Source organism: Scyliorhinus canicula, chromosome 12 (genome assembly GCF_902713615.1).
Source record: "Scyliorhinus canicula chromosome 12, sScyCan1.1, whole genome shotgun sequence".
Lineage (NCBI taxonomy): Eukaryota > Metazoa > Chordata > Chondrichthyes > Carcharhiniformes > Scyliorhinidae > Scyliorhinus > Scyliorhinus canicula.
Window position 1 is genome coordinate 141,435,798 of NC_052157.1, and position 24,134 is coordinate 141,459,931.

General features: G+C 46.7%; 1 protein-coding gene across 1 annotated transcript in view; it reads right to left on the reverse strand.

Annotated features, from left to right (window-relative positions):
• Nucleotides 1–24,134, reverse strand: part of LOC119975270 (EF-hand calcium-binding domain-containing protein 5-like) — a 223,194-nt gene that overhangs the window by 183,779 nt on the left and 15,281 nt on the right. The window contains exons 3-4 of the mRNA XM_038814978.1: nucleotides 11,292–11,448; nucleotides 10,824–10,887 (exon numbers count right to left, since the gene is read on the reverse strand). Coding sequence (XP_038670906.1) covers nucleotides 10,824–10,887; nucleotides 11,292–11,448 — 221 coding nt within the window. The remainder of the gene's footprint in view (nucleotides 1–10,823; nucleotides 10,888–11,291; nucleotides 11,449–24,134) is intronic.

Sequence of the window (24,134 nt, forward strand, 5' to 3'; positions counted from 1 at the left end):
GGTTAGTACTGTTTCCTCACAGTGCCAGGGACTCGTGTTCGATTCTGGCCTTGGGTGACTATCGGTGTGGAGTCTGCACGTTCTCCTTGCGTCTGCGTAGGTTTCCTCCGGGTGCTCCGGTTTCCTCCCACAGTCCAAAGATGTGCAGGTTAGGTGGATTGGCCATGGTCAATGTGTGAGGTTAAAGGAATAGGGCGGGGAATGTGCCTAGGTTGAGTGTTCTTTCAGAGGTTCAGTGAAGACTCGATGGGCCGAATGCACTGGAGGGATTCAATGGAAAATGCAGCCCCACCAAATTTTCCCACATGGACTGAAATCGTAAACATGTTTATGATGTTATTACACAAGCACGCAGGAGAAATTTGACCTTGGTAGTTCCATTATGTTGGGATGCCACTCGAGTTGTACACCAGAGGCTTGGGTCACGTGACATTACTGCGCCGCAAAGGTCTTCAAAAATGATGTTTATCCAGGGTCCAGGATTTGGCTTGGTCTTTGGGAGTGTGAATATGAACCAAAAGAAGTGTTTGAGAGGCCATTGTCTTAATAAACGTTCCATCTCCACTGGCAAGCATGAGTAATCAAGTACAAAAGATCTTCAATGCAACTTTCTTTGAAATTGGGCTGTGCAGTTTCCTGGTGATTGTTAATAGGTCTTCAAAAATAACATAGATACATAGATACATAGAAGATGGGAGCAGGAGGAGGCCTTTTGGCCGTTCAAGCCTGCTCAGCCATTTATCTCGATCATGGCTGATCATCCAACTCAATAGCATAATCCTGCTTTCTCCCCATAGACTTTGATCCCATTCTCCCCAAGGGCTATATCCAGCCGCCTCTTGAATATATTCAAAGTTTTAGCATCAACTACTTCCTGTGGTAATGAATTCCACAGGCTCGCCCCTCTTTGTGTGAAGAAATGTCTCCTTATCTCTGTCTGAAATGGTTTACCCTGAATCCTCAGGCTGTGACCCCTGGTTCTGGACACACCCATCATTGGTAACATCTTCCCTGCATCTACCCTGTCTGGTTGTGTAAGAATTTTAGAAGTAACGAAGGGCAAGACTTCTGAAACGACAAGGTGGTTTAGCACAGTGGGCTAAGCAGCTGGCTTGTAAAGCAGAACAAGGCCAGCAGCGTGAGTTCAATTCCCGTACAGGTGTCGGAATGTGGCAATTAGGGACTTTTTAAAGCCTACTTATGATAATAAGCGATTTTAATTTCATCACAGACAAAAACTCACAGAGGATCAGCCATCTTAATTGTGTTTGTTTAGCCTAGGTCCAGTTTTAAATATAGAAATAGGCATGAGGATATAATTTTTATAAACTATGCAGTGTGAATCTCTGTTCCATCAAATCGTTGATGAAGCAGCTGAGGATGATCAGGCCCAGGGAACTGTTCTGAGAAACTGCTCAAATGATGTCCTGGGACTGAAATAATTGACCTCCAAAAACCATAACCATCTTCCTCTGTGCTGGGTCCAGTGGAGAGTTTTCGCCCTGACTCCTATTGATTCCAATTTTGCTGGGGCTCCTTGATGCCATACTCGTTCAAGTGCTGCGTTGGTGTCAAGGGCAGTCACTCTCACCTCACCTCTTGAGTTGAACTCTTTAGTCCATGTTTCAGCTAAGGTGGTAATGAGATCAGGAGCTGAGTGGACCTAGCAGGTTGTTATTGAGTAAGTGCCATTTGATTTGTCCACAACCCCTTCCATCACTTTCCTGTTGAACAAGAATAAACTAATGGGGCAGCAATTGGCCAAATTTGATTTTTGTGGACAAGATACATCGGTTGTGTTCCATACTGCTGGGTAGATGCTAGTGATTTAGCTGTGCTGGAACAGAGTGGCTAATTGGGAGGAAAATAAATATTGGAGGAGAATCACGACACTGTCCCAGGTATTCACCAAGTCAGGTTGATTTGGGAGTCCTTTAAAAAAGGGCAAATGGGTCCCAAACCTGATTCCCGACAATTCCCTGGCTGCACAATTTTCAGGTTGGCCTTTAAAGGATGCTGGCTGCTTCCAGTATGTATCCAATACATCCAACCGAGCTAGCCCCATTGCAGAGATGGGTATCTCCTACTCCTCCGCAATATTCATGGATTTGGGCCAGGTTTTTATTTTATTTTTTTTGAAAATAGTTTTATTCAAGGCATTTTCATGCATACAAAAAACCCCAACAAAACCATTCAGTAAACAACCAACACCTGCTCTCCTGACGCCAACCCCTCCTCACATCCTGTCTTCCTCATTGTAAGCATCAATAAGCGGCTTCCACTTCTGGGTGAACCACTCTGTCGATCCCCTGAAAACAAGCTTGACCTTCTCCAGCCTCAGGATTTTTGCCCCCAGGCCACTCACCCATACTCCCCAATTGGGCGGCTCCGAGTCCCGCAACCCAAGCAAAATCCGTCTCCAGGCTATCAAGGAGGCGAAGGTCAAAACATCGGCCTCCCTCACCCCCAAGCACTCTCAGGTCTTCCCTCTGGATTTGGAAACACCTCCAGCACCTCGGACATAAAGTCTGAGGACCTCTGCCAGAATGCCCTCAGCTTGGACACTCCCAAAACATGTGGACATGATTCGCGGGCATCCCACACATCACCCACACCTGTCCCATGCCCCCTCAAAGAACCTATTCATCCTCGTCACCATAATATGAGCCCTATGCACCACCTTATAGAATTTACAGTGCAGAAGGAGGCCATTCGGCCCATCGAGTCTGCACCAGCTCCTGGAAAGAGCACCCTACCCAAGGTTGACACCTCCACCTTATCCCCATAACCCAGTAACCCCACCCAATACTAAGGGCAATTTTGGACACTAAGGGCAATTTATCATGTCCAATCCACCTAACTTGCACATCTTTGGACTGTTGGAGGAAACCGGAGCACCCGGAGGAAACCCACGCACACATGGGGAGGATGTGCAGACTCCACACAAACAGTGATCCAAGCTGGAATCGAACCTGGGACCCTGGAGCTATGAAGCGATTGTGCTATCCACAATGCTACCGTGCTGCCAACCTTAAACTGGATGAGGCTTAACCTTGCACATGATGAGGAGGCAATCACACTCCGCAAGGTCCCTGCACACATCTCAGCCCCCACCTCCCCTCCCAACTCCTCCCATTTTCTCTTAATATTCCCCATCAGGGCTCCCTGCCACTCCATCAACTCCTTATAGACATCCGCCATTTTTCCCTCTCCTATTTTGTCCTTCGACAGCACCTTGTCCAGCAAACCCCAGGGATGACAGCCCAGGAAAGGATGGCACCTCTCTCGTTGCAAAGTCCTGAATCTGCAGGTACCAAAAGCCATTCCTCCTGGGCAATTCATACATTTCCTCCAGGTCCTCTAGCCCCGCTAACTTCCCCCAGTAAACAAGTCGCCAAAGCGCTCAATCCCTGCCGCCACGTGCTAAACCTCTTATCCAGCCCCCGCCAGCGTAAACCTATGATTATTACAGATCGGCGCCCACACCGAGGCAACCTCCAGCCCCAGATGCTGCCTCCACTGCCCCACATCCTTCGGGCCGACACCACCACTGATCTTGCGGAGTACTTGGCTGACAAAAATGGTAAAGGCGCCAACAACAAAACCCTCAAACACATACACTTGCATGATGTATTCTCTACCCACCCACACACTGCCCCCTCCTCCACGGTCCATTTCTTTAGATAGCAATGTTGGTCACCCAAAAATAGTTCATCATGTTCGGCAGAACCAGCCCCCCTCCCTCGCCCCCGCTACCAGAAAGCCTGCCGTACCCGCAGGGTCTTCCCAGTCCACACAAACCCAGTGATCAACTCATTAACCTTCCTAAAAAATGACTTGGGAACAGATATTGGAAAGCTCTGAAATATAAATAGATAGCTCGGCAGCATTGTCATTTTCACTGTCTGCACCCACCCTGCCAGCGACAGCGGAAGCACATCCCACCTCTTAAAGTCCACCTTCATCGGCTCCACCAGCAAGAGCCAAGCTCAGTTTACGCGATTGCGCCTAACTCCGCGGCACCTGGTTACCCAAATACCTAATTTTGCCCCATCACCCTAAACGGCCACACACCGCATTCTTTGCACCTTCAATGCCTTCAGGCATCCCAACAATCCTTACGTTTTTGCCGACTGGAGCGATTCTTCAGAACCTCCGCCTTCTCACTCAGCCTCTTCTGGCTCTCCCGCAATCATTCCCACCTCCGCCAGAAACGAGGCCAACTGCTCCTCGTGCTCCGCAACGCCTCCTCCACTTTCTGGATCGCCAGGCCCTGGGGCTCCAGCCTGTGCACCACTCGCCCAATCTCAGATCTCAGCGGTTCCACCACATTTGCAAGAGCCTCTTTCCTCTGTTGCCGGAACGCATTATTCAGGAACACTACCAACTGCTCCATTGACCACTGGGCAGAGCCGTGCCCCCTTGTCCTCTCCTGATCCGCTGCTCTTTCTTTCTTGCATCATTCCTTATCCATGGAACCATTCACCACACACCAGAGGAATATTATATTCCCCAGGCACTCCTGAACATTTTGCCCTCAAATAAGTTGCCCTTCGGGCAGGGAAAAAAACCGGAAACATCCGCCTTGAGGGGGAGCCACCAAATGTGCGGCGAGTCACTCCAAGGCCACCAGTGGAATTCGAGGGCCAGATTTTTAAAGAGTACATAATGAGGCTTGCTTATTAGAATAATGGCACACCAGCTCCCCAGAGGAACCATTGTTTGATTGAAAGCTCAAGCTGTCTGATCTCTGCCCTCAATTTCATAATCACAAGTAAATGGCTTCAAGTGTTTGTGGTTTGCGGATTGTGAAACTTCAAAAGGTCTCGATAATTGACCACAGTGTGAAGTAGGATGCCTAACAAAAGTTTTGAAAAAATCTAATCCTTTGATTATTTTCCCCTGTGATTGAAAAAACAATCTGGAGTACAAGCTAATAAAAATGACAATCATCCAGAACTTTTGAAGTTTTACAATCCACAGACCACAAACGTTTGAAGCCAATTGATGGCAGAGATCAGAAAGCTTGACCTTTCAATCGAAAGCTTGGCTGAATGTTTAAGGTCTGTCTTAAAGGAGGAGCGAGAGAGACAGAAATGTATAGAAAAGGAGCTACAGATGTCGAGGGCATAGATAACCGAAAGTCCAGCTGTTATTGGTGGAGCAATTAAAATCAAAAATGCCAGAAGTGGAGAAGTTCAAAGATCTTTGGGCAGCACGGTAGCACAACGGTTAGCACAGTTGCTTCACAGATCCAGGCTCCCAGGTTTGATTCCCGGCTTGGGTCACTGTCTGTGCGGAGTCTGCACGTTCTCCCCGTGTCTGCGTGGGTTTCTTCCGGGTGCTCCGATTTCCTCCCACAGTCCAAAGATGTGTAGGTTAGGTGGATTGGCCATGCTAAATTGCTCTTAGTGTCCATAAAGGTTAGCTGGGGTTACGGGGAAAGGGTGGAGGTGTGGGGATAGGGTGGAGGTATGTGCTTAGGTCGGGTGCTCTTTCCAAGGGCCGGTGCAGACCCGATGGGCCGAATGGCCTCCTTCTGCACCGTAAATTCTATGATTCTATGATCTCAGACTGTCGTAGAGCTGGAGGAGGTTACAGAGATATGAAGGTTAAGGCAACGGAGGAATTTGCAAATAAGGAGTCAAATTTAAGATTTACAACATTGCTGGCCCAAGGCCAATGTGGGTCAGCGAGCACAGTGTTGACTGATGCATCAGTAGGATACAGGCAGCAGAATCTTGGATGAGCTCAGGTTTATGGAGAGTTGCAGATGGTGGGCCAGCAGATGAGTGTGGGATTGATTAAGTCTAAATTTAACAAAGGGCTTCCTCAGGTTGTTAAAGGTGCGAAATAAAGTTCTATCTTTCTTAACGTACCGTGAAGATCTTAATAATCTCAGAAAGCATTGCAAACACTGTGACACTTGCTAGGTTTAAATTTGCTTCGGTGGTGGAATTCAGAGCAAGGGATGCCAGGAAAACAAGAAAAAGTCATGATGCCAGGATCAGTGATTGGACCACACACCCAGCCGTGCACATTTGGGAATCAGATACTACCACAAACAACTGAAGGCTCCATATTTGCTCGTGCAGCCTGCTTCGGCTTTTGGAAGGCTCCCCCACCCAATGAGAGTCAAACCTGTCAATTAGCTGACTTCCAAGTGTGGATCCTGTCAGAGTAACAGTGGAGTCAAAACTTGACCTAAATTCCCCCCTTTCCCTTTCAAAAACCTCACCCCGTCAATATTGGGGCTAATGTTTCAGGTGAGTGGCCTTTCAGCATCCACATTCTAATAATGAAGGATCTGAAAAGTTAACTCTGTTTCTCTCTCAGAAATTGCATGGTCTGTTGAGCATTTTCACTATTTCCTGTTTTTAATATTAAAATGTTACTGAAGAATCACGAGTTGGCTCAATCAAGAATATCAACCAAGTCGATCAGATAAAGGGCAGGCTGGTTTGAGCAAGTGCAAGGTTTACTGCTTTAGATGTGGAGATGCCGGCGTTGGATTGAGGTGAGCACAGTAAGACGTCCGACAACACCAGGTTAAAGTCCAACAGGTTTGTTTCAAATCACTAGCTTTCGGAGCGCAGCTCCTTCCTCAGGTGAATCTGAGAAAGGAGCAGTGCTCCGAAAGCTAGTGTTTTGAAACAAATCTGTTGGACTTTAACCTGGTGTTGTAAGACTTCTTACTTAGATAAGACATAAATAGGCACACGTTTTGTTCAGCTGCACGCATACATGTTTGAATCTAACGCTTATTTAACATTTACAGTGACTCTATCCTTGAGGATGTGAAAGTACATATAATATTGTGGCATGACATTCCAATTTTACCAAATTAAACATGTTCATGGTTTTAGAATATTAATTCCTTCTTTTGATATTTTTCTGAGGTAAACGTCTCCACCACACCCTTCCAGCCCTCAACACAAAAATCATAAAAAGGAAAGCCTTTTTTGCAAAACACAAATAGCATTTAAGATGATGCTGAATATAGGTTATGTTGGCAAAATACTGCAAAAATTTTAAAGAAATTTAAATCTGTGGTTCTTGCATTATGCTAGCTAAGAAAAAGCTGTCCGCTCTGACTCAGGGATGACATTCTTACCTCGAAGTCAGATGGTTGTGGGCTCAAACTTCACTTCACACAACTGAGCACATAATCTACATTAATATTCCACTTCAGCTCAGAGAATGTGGGGTAGATTCTCTGCTATCTGCCACCGATGGCGGAGTTCCGGATGCGGTGGAGAATCCTACGTCTGGCAAACGAATAGGTGTGCTGATCCCATTCCGATGCTGCAGTCCCCCAACTGCAGGGACAGTGAGGTACATGCTCCAGGCCGGGCGGGACAATGCAGGTGGGTCGTTTGAACCTATTTGCATCCGATTAGTGGGCTGGAAAACTGACTCTCCATGCCATTGGTGCAAGTATGTTTCAGCATGGCCCTGGCACGGTGGACCTCGCAAATGGGTCACGAGGGTAAGTATGTAGCGTAGGTGGCCCCAATGTCCATCAGAGGGCCCCCGCCTCTCCCCGCAACACAAATCCCCGCAGGTTCGGAGAATCGCCCGGGGCCGCTGAAAATACCGCCCCCGCCGTGGCAGAAATTCTCCGCCACCCGGGAATTGGTGGGGGCGAGACCTCCGTGCCGATCGGCGAGCCCCCTGCGGCGATTCTCTGGCCCGCAATGGGCCGAAGTCCCGCCGCTGAGAGGCCAAACCCGCCGCCATGGTTTGAACCACCTCCGGTGGCGGTGGGATCGGAGGCGTGAGCGGGCCCCCGGGGTCCAGGGGGGTGTGTGGGGGATCGGCCCCCGGGAGTGCCCCCACGGTGGCCACGCCCGTGATCGGGGCCCACCGATCGGCAGGAGGGCCAGTGCCGTGGGGGCACTCTTTTTCTTCCTCCGCCGCCATGGCCTCCACCATGGCGGAGGCGGAAGAGAATCCCCCAGCGCGCATGCGCCGGTGGTGATGTCAGCACCAGCTGACGCACCGGCGCATGCGCGAACCGGCGAAGACCTTTCGGCCAGCCCCGGCGGCGGGCGTCAAAGGCCGTTGGAGCCGGTTTTGGCACCAGTCGGCGTGGTGCCAACTGCTCCGGCGCGGGCCTAGCCCCTCAATGTGAGGGCTTGGCCTCTAAAGGTGCAGAGAATTCCGCACCTTTGGGGAGGCCCGACGCCGGAGTGGTTGGCGCCACTCCGCTATGCCAGGATCCCCCGCCCCGCCGGTAGGGGAGAATCCCGCCCACTGTTGGAATGAATTATCTCAATTTTACAACATCTTAATTGCACCCTTTGCAGCCACATTCATCTAGATTCTCTAATAATATTACTGCAACATATATAAAATACAGTATATATTAAGAAATTCCTACATTCATCACAAATATCACACACAAACATTACTAAAACAGATTTTCTGGTTATTTATCTCGTCATTGATTACAGGCAAATTGGATGCTGCATTTCCCTATATTACAACTTCGCCACACTTCAGAAGTATTTAATTGGTTGCAAAATGATTTGTGAAAGGTGCTACATAAATGTAGGTTACTTCTTCATCATCAATAATAGTCACTGGACTGAGAGATTTAGAAATTTTACAACCAAGCCAAGTCCCATTGCTATTTCTGACACAAACAAATTATCCGGTCAATCAGATTTCCGAACCTCACTTGAAAGCTCACTTGTTATGGGATCAATTCCTAAGTGGACCTGATAACGAATTAACAAAGTTACAGGCACAATCTTTGCTCAATACTCTGCCAGGCCATAAATGGCAATTCATTTCCAAACGTGGAGCAATAGTCCTGTCACCTCCCCCATAATTCTGCTCCCATCTGCTTATCCATAAAAAATGACACATTTTTATGCACAAAATAATATATGCACATGTCAATGGAATCACATTATTAGAAAGTGGAGAGGCGCCTCTTCTTCGACTTATGTACTCTTCTGGAGTGGAGCCAATTGCAGATGTACAGTTCCTCCTCCAAAGTGCAAACCGGTCTATCTCTGGTAAACCCACCGTATTGTAAACATGCAAAAATACAGGTTTCAAAGGTACCACTGAGTTTTAAAGCTCAACAGCATTAGAGGAGCCAGCTGCTCTAAAAGGGAGGATTAAAAAACAGAAAACCACGTGGACACTGTTCATGTCAAGTGGATCAAAGATCATGTAAAATATAAATGCAACACCAACAGCTTGATGCAGTGTGTTTAGTGTTAACACCACCTTTTTGCATGTTACTCTGCAGATAATTGTGGAGATGCAGCAAAAAAAAAAGCACACACACAGCAGCACTAAATGTGGCTCACATGTTTAGTGACGAGCTGTAAATAATAGATTGATTTGGGGAAGTCAGCAAAGGAGGAAGGGGAAAACTTAAAATATATAATACAAATTTAATTTTTGCCAAAACAAAATTTTGAAGATATTTGGGAATTTTCCTCAAGTTTAACATACTTTACCTTTAATTTTGAAGTCACTGATGAATCATCGAAAACAGTCAACAGTATTGAAATGAGCTACGTCTATTTAACATGATCCCCACATTGATCTAGTCAGTTAAAGCACAGCCTGCTCTAAAACTAAGCCAAATAAACCTGGATATTGCAGGTTTGATTATCTTGGCAGATCTCAACAATTCCAAGATAAGGAACGAGAAAGAAAGTCAGTCAGCATTTTCATTGCTGATTGCTGTCTAGAAAGTCAGATGGCAGTAGACCATAACACCACACGACATAGGAGCAGAATTAGGCCACTCGGCCCATCGAGTCTGCTCTGCCATTCAATCACTGCTGATACTTTTCGCATCCCCATTCTCCTGCCTTCTCCCCATAACCCCTGATCCCTTTATTAATCAAAAACCTATCTATCTCTGTATTAAAGACACTCAGTGATTTGGCCTCCACAGCCTTCTGTGGCAAAGAGTTCCACAGATTCACCACCCTCTTGCTGAAGAAGTTCCTTCTCATTTCAGTTTTAAAGGATCGTCCCTTCAGTCTGAGGTTGTGCCCTCTGGTTCTAGTTTTTCCTACTAATGGAAACATCCTCTCCATGTCAACTCTACCCAAGCCTCCCAGTATCCTGTTAGTCTCAATAAGATTACCCCCTCAAACGTCTAAACTCCGAGTACAGACCCAGAGTCCTCAGCCGCTCCTCATATGACAAGCTCTTCATTCCAGGGATTATTCTTGTGAATCTCCTCTGTACCCTTTTCCAGGCCAGCACATCCTTCCTTAGATACGGGAAACAAAGCTGTTCACAATACGCTAAATGGGGTCTGACCAGAGCCTTATATAGCCTCAGAGGTACATCCCTGCTCTTATATTCTAGCCCTCTCGACATGAATACTAATGCCCTCCTAACTGCCGACTCAACCTGCACATTAACCTTAAGAGAATCTTGAACAAGGACTCCTAAGTCCCTTTGTGTTTCTGATTTCCTAAGCATTTCCCCATTTCAAAAATAGTCTATGCCTCCATTCCTCCTTCCAAAGTGTATAGCCTCACACTTTTTCACATTGTATTCCATTTGCCACTTCTATGCCCACTCTCCATGCCTGTCCAAATCCTTCTGCAGGTCCCCTGCTTCCTCATTACTACCTGTCCCTCAGGTTTGGTCTCCGCTACAGTGCACTCCATGATCCAAATACCCACATATTGATAGGTGGACAAGTGAAATATTAGATGGCTGTTAGTTTACTTCCGCCTGTGTCAGCACTTACGAGGATAGAGCAAAGAAGTCTAAGGCAGGTGGATGCTTAAATAAAACAAAGTAACAGCTTTGTCACTGAGCAGTGTTTACTTTACCTTCAAATATATTGAAAAGATCATCAGCAAAAGACTCGAAGAAGGAAACCAGAACATTTTGAGCCTATAATGGAAGAACAGGATTTTGAAATTATTCATGGAGCTCATACCAACAATCAATATCATATCTCGATCAAACCCTGAATTATGCAAGTTTTAAAAACTAAAATAAGGAAATTGCTTTCTGCATTCCGTAAGGCTTCTCAAAACCAGTTCGAGGAGCGAAATCAGTGATCAGTGTATGAACATAAATGTTCAGGGATGAGAAAAATAAAAGGGTGCTAAAGTTAAATGTAATTCCTTGTAACTCATTCTAAAAAGTGGGCCTTATTGATGGTGACATATGTTTTTCAGAAGTACAATTCACATCAAACCATTTAAGGTATTCCAGTAGAATATTTGGTAAAGATTAGACTCATCTGGACTTAGGTTTGTCGCTAACAAACTGGATTTGTTTTTGTGTTTTACCAAAAAAAGCAACACGTTTCCATCGGTGCTCCGCATCCAATTTCTGTACTGCAACCGCAGGCTTGTCTTCCTCTTCTCTTCATTGTCCAGATGGATTTTATGCTGTTGTTCCCTTTCTTTTTGCCTCTGCTGTGTTTCTGCTTTCAGAGTGGAAAGCCTAGGATGTAAAGAAGTCATCACTGATATTTCCAAAACACAATTCTCTGAATATAGTCTTGGATTTAAGTCGTCTTCGGGATTTTAACCTAGTCTGCGCAGTGTCGACGGGATGGGCTTGTAATTCAGATGCTAGATCAGAAGGGGTTTGTCCTATATTCCTATCTGATGTCATTTTAACCAGGGAAAATGTAGGTAGGGACCTAGTTAATATGTTGAAGTTGTGACCCAATGATATTTATGGAGCTGCAATGTGAGACCCTCCCAATGCAAACCCACCACCAGACGAAACTAACTGGAGATGGCAGCCTGTACAGAGGAGGTTAAAATGTGTTTTAAAATCTTCGATGGAGATTCCTTGTGTACTGACTGGAACAGCCTATCTTCCAGGGCTCTCCAAATCTGGGTTGCAATTCTCCCAATCTGAGACTAAGTCCCATAAGGGGGTGCAGGCATTGGGAATGTTTCCCGCTGCGGAGGATGACAGGAAACCACCCCATATTTTCTATCCCCAGTGTAATCAATTATGCATCTGGGAATTTTGCACCAACTTTTGTGGTGGGGCGGGCTCGATAGTGGGAATACCGGCGTCATATCTGGGTGCCATATTTCAAAGGTGTCCGACGTCACTGGCCTGCTATTGAAGAAAAAAAATGGACTTCCTGAAGAAAGACAACAGACCTCCAGGAACACTCTGAGGCCGGAGGATGGACCTCTTTGATGACACTGAAGCTCCAGCTGATAGATTCTTCCCCCACCTATTGCTGTGGCTCTCATCCTGAACTCCAGAAACAGCCCCAGGGCTTTTTCAGGTCAGACCCAACTTTTGCACGCTGTGTTGGTCTAGACATTTTCTGGACCAGCATGTTTTCCCGCTGGCATCGCAGAGAATCGGGCATAGGGGAAAGGTTGGGCTTTCATCTGCATCCCGTAGTGGGATGCAAACCAATATTAGGCCAGCCACTAGTGGTATCCCGATCCATCATGGCAGGCAGCATCGGAAGATCCCACTGAATACCCTCCCTCTGCAGTCCTAAGTGGTCTACCCCGAATCCTCAGATTATGACCCCTGGTTCTGCACTCCCCTGTCATGGGGCACATCCTTTTTGCATATAGCCTGTCTAGTCATGTTAAAATTTTATAGGTTTCTATGAGTTCCCCCCCTCATTTTTCTGAACTTCAGCAAATATAATCCTAACCGGCCTAATCTCTCTTCATATGCAATCCCCGGAATCAGTTTGGTAAACCTTCACTGCACTCCCTCTATAGCAAGAGCATCCTTCATGAGGTAAGGAGGCCAAAACTGCACACAGTATTCCAGGGGTGGTCTCACCGAGGCCCTGTATAATTGCACCAAGAAATCCCTGCTTCTGTATTCAAATCCTCTCGCTATGAAGGCAAATATACCATTTGCCTTCTTTATCACCTGCTGCACCTACATGCTTACCTTCAGCAACTGGTGTGTGAGGACCCCCAGGTCTCGTTGCACATTCCCCTCACTCAATTTATAATCATTCAGATAATAATCTACCTTCCTGTTTTTGCTACCAAAATGGATAACCTCACATCTATCCACATTATACTGCATCTACCATGCATTTGCCGACTCAGTCAGCTTGTCCAAATCACTGATGCAGCTCTTAATCCTCCTCACAGCTCACCCTCCCACCCAGTTTTGCGTCATCTGCAAATTTGGAGATATTACATTTAGTTCCCTGATCTAAATCATTAATAAATATAGTGCATAGCTGTGTCCCAGCACCGATCCCTGCGGTACCCCACTAGTCACTACCTGTCATTCAGAAACAAACTTGTTTATCCCTACTCTTTGTTTTCTGTCTGCCAACCAGTTTTCTATCCATCCCAATACATTACCTCCACAGTCCCACGTGCTTTAATTTTATACGCTAATGCTTTATTTGGGACTTTGTCGAAAGCCTTCTGAGTCCAAATTAACCACATCCACTTGTTTCCCCTCATCAACTCTACTAGTTACATCCTCAAAGAATTCCAGTAGATTTTTCAAGCATAAATCCATGATGACTCTGTCTAATTCTGCCACTGTTTTCCAAGTGCTCTGCTGTTAAATCTAATGAACTCTAAACGTATTCCCATTACCTACGTCAGGCTGACTGGTCTGTAATTCCCTGTTTTCTCTCTACCTCTCTTATTCACCTGAGGAAGGAGCAGTGCTCTGAAAGCTAATGATTTGAAACAAACATATCGGACTATAGCCTGGTGTTGTAAGACTTCTTACTGTGCTCTCTTTTAAAATAGTGGGGTTACATTAGCTACCCTCCAATCTGTAGGAACTGTTCCAGAGTTTATAGAATCTTGGAAGGTGCCAACCAATACATCCATTATTCCTAGGGCCACATTCTTAAGTACTCTGGGTTGTAGATTATCAGGCCCTGGGGATTTATCGGCCATCAATCCCATCAATTTCCCCAATGCCATTTCCCTACAAATGCTGATTTCTTTCAGTTCCTCCCTCTTACTAAACCCTGTGTTCCCCAATATTTTTGGTATGTGATTTGTGTCCTCCTCTGAGAAGTCAAAACCAAAGTGTGTATTTAGTTGGTCAGCCTTTTGGTCCACTGTTTCTGACTGTAGGAGACACTCATTTGTCTTCACCAATCTTTTTCTCTTCACATACTGACAGAAAGTTTGACAATCAATTCTTATGTTCCCCACAATCTTGCTTTTGTACTCTATTTTCACCTTCTTAATCAATTTTTTTAGTCCTCCTTTGCTGAATACTGAACTGCGCCAATCCGCAGTTCTGTCGTTTTTTTCTGGCCAATTTGTATGATTCTTCCTTTGGATCTAATACTGGGCTGGATTGCCTGGTTCCCCAGAACGTGTTTCCAGGCAGCGTGCCATTTGCTGGCAGCGGGATCTCTATTCATAGAACATAGAACATAGAACACTACAGCGCAGTACGGGCCCTTCGGCCCTCAATGTTGCGCCGACCTGTGAAACCATCTGAAGCCTATCTGACCTACACTATTCCATTTTCATCCATATGTCTATCCAGTGACCACTTAAATGCCCTTAAAGTTGGCGAGTCTACTACTGTTGCAGGCAGGGCGTTCCACACCCCTACTACTCTCTGAGTAAAGAAACTGCCTCTGACATCTGTCCTATATCTCTCACCCCTCAATTTAAAGCTATGTCCCCTCGTGTTGGTCATCACCATCCGAGGAAAAAGACTCTCAGTGTCCACCCTATCTAACCCTCTGACTATCTTATATGTCTCTATTAAGTCACCTCTCAGCCTTCTCCTCTCTAACGAAAACAACCTCAATTCCCTGAGCCTTTCCTCGTAAGACCTTCCCTCCATACCAGGCAACATCCTAGTAAATCTCCTCTGAACCCTTTCCAAAGCTTCCACATCCTTCCTATAATGTGGTGACCAGAACTGCACGCAGTACTCCAGGTGTGGCCGCACCAGAGTTATGTACAGCTGCAGCATGACCCTGTGGTTCCGAAACTCAATCCCCCTGCTTATAAAGGCTAGCACACCATATGCCTTCTTAACAGCCCTATTAACCTGGGTGGCAACTTTCAAGGATTTATGTACCTGGATGCCGAGATCTCTCTGTTCATCTACACTACCAAGAATCTTGCCATTAGCCCAGTACTCTGCATTCCTGTTACTCCTTCCAAAGTGAACCACCTCACACTTTTCCGCATTAAACTCCATCTGCCACCTCTCAGCCCAGCTCTGCAGCTTATCTATGTCCCTCTGTATCCTATAACATCCTTCAGCACTATCCACAACTCCACCGACCTTCGTGTCATCTGCAAATTTACTAACCCATCCTTCTACACCCTCTTCCAGGTCATTTATAAAAATGACAAACAGCAGTGGCCCCAAAACAGATCCTTGCGGTACACCACTAGTAACTGAACTCCAGGATGAACATTTGCCATCAACCACCACCCTCTGTCTTCTTTCAGCTAGCCAATTACTGATCCAAACCGCTAAATCACCTTCAATTCCATACTTCCTTATTTTCTGCAATAGCCTACCGTGGGGAACCTTATCAAACGCCTTACTGAAATCCATATACACCACATCAACAGCTTTACCCTGATCCACCTGTTTGGTCACCTTCTCAAAAAACTCAATAAGGTTTGTGAGACATGACCTACCCTTCACAAAACCGTGTTGAGTATCGCTAATCAACTTGTTCTTTTCAAGATGATTATAAACCCTATCTCTTATAACCTTTTCCAACATTTTACCCACAACCGAAGTAAGGCTCACAGGTCTATAATTACCAGGGTTGTCTCTACTCCCCTTCTTGAACAAGGGGACAACATTTGCTATCCTCCAGTCTTCCGGCACTATTCCTGTCGACAAAGACGACATAAATATCAAGGACAAAGGCTCTGCAATCTCCTCCCTGGCTTCCCAGAGAATCCTAGGATAAATCCCATCTGGCCCAGGGGACTTATCTATTTTGACATTTTCTAAAATTGCTAACACCTCCTCCTTTTGAACCTCAATTCCATCTAGCCTGGTCGACTGAACCTGAGTGTTCTCCTCGACAACATTGTCTTTCTCCAGTGTAAACACTGATGAAAAATATCCATTTAATGCTTCCCCTATCTCCTCTGATTCCACACACAACTTTCCACTACTATCCTTGATTGGCCCTAATCTTACTCGAGTCATTCTTTTGTTCCTGATATACCTATAGAAAGCCTTAGGGTTTTCCTTGATCCTATCCGCCAACGACTTTTCGTGTCCTCTCCTCGCTCTTCTTAACTCTCCCTTTAGGTCCTTCCTGGCTAACTTGTAACTCTCAAGTGCCCTAACTGAGCCTTCATGTCTCATCCTAACATAAGCCTTCTTCTTCCTCTTGACAAGTGCTTCAACTTCCTTAGTAAACCACGGCTCCCTTGCTCGACAACTTCCTCCCTGCCTGACAGGTACATACTTATCAAGGACACGCAGTAGTTGTTCCTTGAAAAAGGTCCACATTTCGATTGTACCCATCCCCTGCAGTTTCCTTCCCCATCCTATACCTCCTAAATCTTGCCGAATAGCATCATAATTGCCTTTCCCCCAGCTATAATTCTTGCCTTGCGGTATATACCTATCCCTGCCCATTGCTAAAGTAAACATAACCGAGTTGTGATCACTATCACCAAAGTGCTCACCTACATCTAAATCTAACACCTGGCCGGGTTCATTACCCAGTACCAAATCCAATGTGGCCTCGCCCCTTGTTGGTCTGTCTACATACTGTGTCAGAAAACCCTCCTGCACACACTGCACAAAAACTGACCCATCTATAGTACTCGAACTATAGTATTTCCAGTCAATATTTGGAAAGTTAAAGTCCCCCATAACAACTACCCTGTTACTCTCGCTCCTGTCAAGAATCATCTTTGCAATCCTTTCCTCGACATCTCTGGGACTATTCGGAGGTCTATAGACAACTCCCAACAGGGTGACCTCTCCTCTACTGTTCCTAACCTCGGCCCATACTGCCTCAGTAGACGAGTCCTCAAGCGTCCTTTCTACCGCCGTAATACTTTCCTTGATTAACAATGCCACACCCCCCCCTCTTTTACCATCTTCTCTGTTCTTACAGAAACATCTAAATCCTGGAACCTGCAACAACCATTCCTGTCCCTGCTCTACCCATGTCTCCGAAATCGCCACAACATCGAGATCCCAGGTACCAACCCATGCTGCAAGCTCACCCACCTTATTCCGGATGCTCCTGGCGTTGAAGTAGACACACTTCAAACCAGCGTCCTGCTTGCCGGTGCCCTCTTTCGAACTTTTAACCCTATCCCTGACCTCACTACTCTCAACATCCTGTACACTGGGACTACAATTTAGGTTCCCATCCCCCTGCTGAATTAGTTTAAACCCCCCCGAAGAGCACTAGCAAATCTCCCCCCCAGGATATTGGTACCCCTCTGGTTCAGGTGAAGACCATCCTGTTTGTAGAGGTCCCACCTACCCCAGAATGAGCCCCAATTATCCAGGAAACCAAAACCCTCCCTCCTGCACCATCCCTGTAGCCACGTGTTCAACTCCTCTCTCTCCTTATTTCTCACTTCGCTAGCACGTGGCACGGGTAACAACCCAGAGATAACAACTCTGTTTGTTCTAGCTCTCAGCTTCCACCCTAGCTCCCTGAATTTCTGTCTCAAATCCCCATCTCTCTTCCTACCTATGTCGTTGGTACCTATGTGGACCACGACTTGGGGCTGCTCCCCCTCCCCCTTAAGGATCCCAAAAACACGATCAGAGACATCACGAACCCTGGCACCTGGGAGGCAACATACCAACCGTGAGTCTCTTTCGTTCCCACAGAACCTCCTGTCTGTTCCTCTAACTATGGAGTCCCCAATGACAAGTGCTCTGTTCCTCTTCTCCCTTCCCGTCTGAGCAACAGGGACAGACTCTGTGCCAGAGACCTGCGCCCTATTGCTTACCCCTGGTAAGTCTTCCCCCGCAACAGTATCCAAAACGGTATACTTGTTATAGAGGGGAACGACCACAGGGGATCCCTGCACTGCCTGCCGGTTCCCTCTCCCTCCCCTGACGGTAACCCATCTACTTTCTTCTTTTACCTGAGGTGTGACTACCTCCCTATAACTCCTCTCAATAACCTCCTCCGCCTCCCGAATGATCCGAAGTTCATCCAGCTCCAGCTCCAGGTCCCTAATGCGGCTCTCGAGGAGCTGGAGTTGGGTGCACTTCCCGCAGATGTAGTCAGAAGGGATACTAGAGGTGACCCTTTCCTCCCACATTCTGCAGGAGGAACATTCCTGCGGCTTGCCAATGGGATGCCCCATTGAAGCCACCCCATGCTGCTGGGAGACCTGCGGGCAGGGATGCGCTGCCGTCGAGAAAAGAGAATCGCAACGGCCTGAGAATACTGGCCCTTATCTCTAATTTCCGCTATAAGCCATGGTTTGGCCACCTTTCCCATTTTACTTTTGCGCCCGACAGGAAGAAACAATTGGTGCAGTTAACCCATGTGCTCTTTAAATGTTTGCCATTGCCTATCCACTGTCATCTCTTTAAGTATCGTTTTCTAATCCATCATAGCCGACTCGTGCCTAACATAGTGAAAAATATCGCAATTAAAATTTTTATAATAAGCCGGATAACAAATATAGGATTGAAGGTAGTCATGGCTGAGTCTCAGTGAAGTCTTTTTCAGAGCAGGTGCTGTAAAAAAATGCGTGAAAGATTTTCAGATTAGGAGATAATTCACCATGTGATGCAACAATGAGTTTCTGATATGTTATTGTCTGTGTCATGAGAATGTCGCTTTAAGAAATGTTTGGCTGCTCATATTACTGCAGTGGCGTCAGAGTGTGGGTGGAGCTGGGTTGTCTGTCAGCTTTTTACTTTCGTTTTAGGCTGTTTGCTGCCGGGTGTGTTTTAGTTTTGGTTTCAATGTTGGAGCTGAAGGCAGACAGAGTGGGTGTACTGTTGATCTCTCTGCCATGAAAAGACTATCTCTTGATCATTTGGTGAATTCAGAATTATAACTGTTCTCAGTAATGAATGTAAACCTGATGTGCTTCTGTTAAAAGGTGTTTCTTCTGTCTTCTGGATGTTGTTTGGGAAGTTATCAATGATTACTTAGTGTTGTATTCTTTGGGGGTTGTATTTGAATTGATGGTCGCTAAGATGTTCACTGTATGTTTCAAAAAGGTTAACTTGAGTTCATAGAATAAACATTGTTTTGCTTTAAAAATCACTTTTCCATTTCTGCTGTACCACACCTGTAGAGTGGGCTGTGTGCTCCCCATACCACAATCTATTAAAAGTTGTGGGTCCGGTGAACTCCATGATACACTTTGGGGTTCTCTAAACCCTGGCCCATAACAGCTGTCAAAGGGAAGATTCATGCCTGAGAAATTTTATGTTTTGAGATTAAATAAATTGTGTCTTCCATGTATCTGTGTAACTCAAGTATAAGATTCTAAAGAGACATCCATGATTGCTATCATTTTAATATGGTACAGTAAGCTGTTCTAAACATAGAACATAGAACATACAGTGCAGAAGGAGGCCATTCGGCCCATTGAGTCTGCACCGACCCACTTAAGCCCTAACTTCCACCCTATCCCCGTAACCCAATAACCCCTCCTAACCTTTTTGGACACTAAGGGCAATTTAGCATGGCCAATCCACCTAACCTGCCTGAAGGCAGGTCCGTGGTTCATTGTTTGCTGATTCTTCAACCTGAGCTATTTGCTTGGCAATTCTTTTTGTCAGTGGAGGTTTGCTATTGCTTTCAACTCTCAGAGGCAGGGCTAGGAGGCAAGTTCCAAAGTCTACCTCAGCCTAAACACAAATCAAACCTGTGCTGTTAACATCGTTCCAAACCATAAGCTACCCATCCAGCCAAACAAACCACCTGGTCCCCATTTTCACATAACCACAAAAAATATGCATGGGTTACACAATGTACAGAAATCTAAGCTTTCTTGGTAAATATTAAATTCTTTGGGAGGGATTACATAATGGTACATTGTGCAATACACTCCCATTTATGTTCTGGAACTTGAGTAACACATTCATGAAAGAATCCTTGTTTAGGGTGTGTAATGAGAGAGTTCAAAGAGACTTGAACACGTGGGCAGGGATCCAAAGCACAAAACAAACTCTAATTTAGTACTATTTTCTATGAAGTTGGCCGTGCCTCAATGACTATCGTCCAGTGGCCCTGACATCGGTCTATATGGATTGCTTCGAGAGGTTGGTCATGAGGCACATCAACTCCGTACTCCCGGAATGCCTAAATTCACTGCAATTCGCATACCGCTGCAACCGGTCTACAGCAGACGCCATCTGCCTGGTCCCACACTCTTGCTGGAGCATCTCGACAACAAGGACTCCTACCTCAGAGTCCTATTTATTGACTACAGCTCCGCCTTCAACACCATAATCCCAGCCAAGTTCATATCAAAGCCCCAAAACCTTGGACTTGGCTCTTCACTCTGCAACTGGATCCTCAACCTATAACACATTATAACAACACTTCCTCCACGACAGTCCTCAATACCGGGACCCCGCAAGGCTGCGTACTTAGGCCCCTACTATACTCCCTATACACACAAGACTGCATGGCAAAATTTGGCTCCAACTTCATCGATAAGTTTGCTGATGACACGACCATAGTGGGTCGGATCTCAAACAACGGTGAGTCAGAATACAGGACGGAGATAGAGAACCTAGTGGAGTGGTGTAACAACAATCTCTCCCTCAATGTCAGCAAAACTAAAGAGCTGGTCATTGACTTCAGGAAGCAAAGTATTGTACACACCCCTGTCTGCATCAACGGGGCCGCGGTGGAGTTGGTTGACAGCTTCAAATTCCTAGGTGTGCACATCACCCCAAATCAGACCTGGTCCATTCAAGTCAATACTACGACCAAGAAAGCACAACAGCGCTTACACTTCCTCAGGAATCTAAGGAAATTGGCATGTCCACATTGACTCTTACCAACGTTTTACAGATGTACCATAGAAAGCATCCTATCTGGCTGCATCACAGCCTGGTATGGCAACTGTTCGGCCCAAGACCGCAAGAAACGTCAGAGAGTCATGGGGCTGGATTCTCCCCTACCCGGCGTGACGGAGGGTCCCGGCGTAGGGGAGTGGCGCCAACCACTCAGGGGTCGGGCCTCCCCAAAGGTGGGGAATTCTCCCCACCTTTGGGGGCCAGCCCCGCGCCAGAGCGGTTGGCACCAGAAGACTGGCGCAAAAAACCAGCGCCCCCGGCAGCGGGGCTGGCTGAAAGGCGCATGCGCGATGTGGGTTTCTCTTCCGCTTCCGCCATAGCGGAGGCCAAGGCGGCCGTGGAAGGAGAAAGAATGCACCCAGGGCACTGGCCTGGAGTCTGAGCGGGCCCCCCCCCCCCCCCCCCCAGGACCCCGGGGGCCTGCTCGCGCCGCTGAGCCCACCGTTACAGAGGTGGTTCAAACCTCGGCGGCAGGAGAGGCCTCCCAGCGGCGGTACGTCGGCCCATTCGGGCCGGAGAATCACCGCAGGGGCCTCGCCGATCGGAGTGGCGAGATTCCCGCCACCGCCACTTCCCGGGTGGCGGAGAATCTCTGCCATGGCGGGGGCAGGATTTTCGGCTGCCCCAGGCCATTCTCCGACCCTGCTGGGGGTCGGAGAATTTCGCCCATGAATACCGCCCAGTCCATCACACAAACCCGCCTCACAACCATTGACTCTGCCTATACCTCCCACTGCCTTGGAAAAGTGGGCAGCATAATCAAAGACTCCTCCCACCTGGCTTACTCACTCTTCCAACTTCTTCCATCGGGCAGGAGATGCAAAAGTCTGAGAACACGCACTAACAGATTTAAAAACAGCTTCTTCCCCGCTGTTACCAGACTCCTAAACGACCCTCTTATGGACTGATCTGATCTCTTCACGCATCTTCTCGACCAAGAAGTACTACACTCCTGTATGCTTCACCTGATGCCTGTTTCTATGTATTTACATTGTGTATTTTATGTTTGCCCTCTTATGTATTTTCTTTTCATGAATGGAATGATCTGTCTGAGCTGCACGCAGAACAATACTTTTCACTGTACCTCGGCACATGTGACAATAAACAAATCCAAAATCCAATGTCACTCCATGTGGACATATAAACTGTCAAGTCGGGAAGTGGAAAGACTCACTTAAGGGCAATAAGGTTGTTTTTCTGTCCTTTTAACTCAGGCACATGGTGGGGGCTGCAGCTGACTGGGAAAAAATATTTGATGCATGGAAATATGTAAAAGACTATTCACTATATTCTTGTGAAAAAAAAACATAACTAAAGATTTCAAATAATGGTGTCGATCATAAGATCAAGGTCTGAGCTGGTTATACTTGTCACCTCAACCCTTAGACTTTTCCTTTATCCCTCTTTGCTATCTTCCCATTTTTTTACATATCTGTATATATACCCTTATTGTAATATGTGGGAGCCAAGGTTGACTGAGTGCAAAACACAGGAAGCTTAGTGAGCATCCTTGGACTTGCTTCAGATATAGAATTATTGTAGTCAATAGGAAGTCCTGAAAAGGTGAGTCAAAAGAAGTTTATTTCCTACTCATGGTGAGGAAATACAGTAACTCAGAAATAGTCCAAGTCCCAGCCAGGACCAGCCTGAGATGTCGGATCCTTCCTGGGCTGACCTTTAACTCGGGGATTAATGAGCTGACTGTTGGACCTCCGCCCCTCAGTGAGGGAGCTCGTACTCCACACACCCCACGAGAAGATTAGAGAGATTGTCCCCGTGGATCTTGTGGAGGTTATGACATCCCTCTCCCACTCCCCCCCCCCCCCCCCCCACCCCAAAGTCCATAACTTCCTCTGTTGTAGGAAGTGGAGGAGGTTGTCATCTCTGTTTTGGTTGTTGTGCCTTCAGCTTGCATGGCTGTGTTTGGGGCGTGTAGCGTTTCGGGGAACGTCGTTTTCGCATCGATCATCTGGTGGACACCATTGGCTACCGTTCCCTGGTGAGGCCATCGTCCGAACACCTGAATGCCTGAGCCCCCATGTCAGATCTTGAATTCTCCACTTCACACATCTCAGTGTCAGGACCCCTGGGGGTGATGTCACCAGGCCCCCTTGTGGCCAGCCGGCAGGGCAGGAGGACAGTTCCTCGGGTGGGGTTTGTACAGACGCTTGCCCCCTCCTCAGGATGTGGTCCAGGTGCTTCTGCACCGTCTGTTCTCGCGTTTATATTGAGTAAGATACCGGTCCAGTCTGTTTCGCCATGGCCTGGAGTCCTTGGGCACCCTCTCCAAGGTTTCGGATATATACTGCATCCCCCGGTCAGAAACATCTATCCTGCATCTTCGAGTATGGCTTGGCTTGGGAATCACAACTCAAGTTCCCCCACAGGAGGATGCCATCCTCCACACTGAGCTCTTGCTGCTTGGTCTCAAAAGCCCTCAGCTCCTTAAACAGTTTCACCTTGCTGGCACCTGTGTAAGACGACGTGGCGTAACTTTGCTAATACTAGATCCTTCTGTGTCTAATCGTGTATTTGTGAGGTAGTGGCCGGCAAGGTATCCATAAAATCTAAGGTCGTTATGGGGTTGTGGGGGAGCGAAGGCCTCTCCTCTCTACTGTGTTCGGTTGTACAAAGTGCAAAGTGCAGCAGACAGCAACAATCCAGGAATAAAAACAGAAAATAGGGTTCTGAAGAAGAGTCTTTTGGACTCAAAACGTTAACTGTTTCTCTCCCCACATATGCTACCAGACTTGCTGAGATTTTCCAGCATTTTCTGATTTTATTTCAGATTTCTAGCATCTGCTGAATTTTGTTTTTATTTTAATTATCCTGGGAACGCTCCCTGGGTCATATGGTAACATGTCATAAGAATGGTCGAAGCAACAGAATCTTAACTTTGGTAGGCCAACTGTATGTTGGCAGTGGCCAGGATTAACCCTGGCAGACATGCTAACATTTCTCAATTGAAGTGGGAAGGTTGCTTACTGGTGTCAGCAGCCATGTCTTGCACTGTAGCTGCTCATCTGAGCTGCCCCTCTGCTCTGCAAAGCAGTCCCTCAGCTTCCCTGAGCTGTCCCTCAGCTCGGCAGGACTACATCTGCTCGTCTGAGCTGCCCCTCAGTTCCGCTGAGCCGCTCCTCAGCTCCTCTGAGCTGCCTTTCACTTTTATGAGT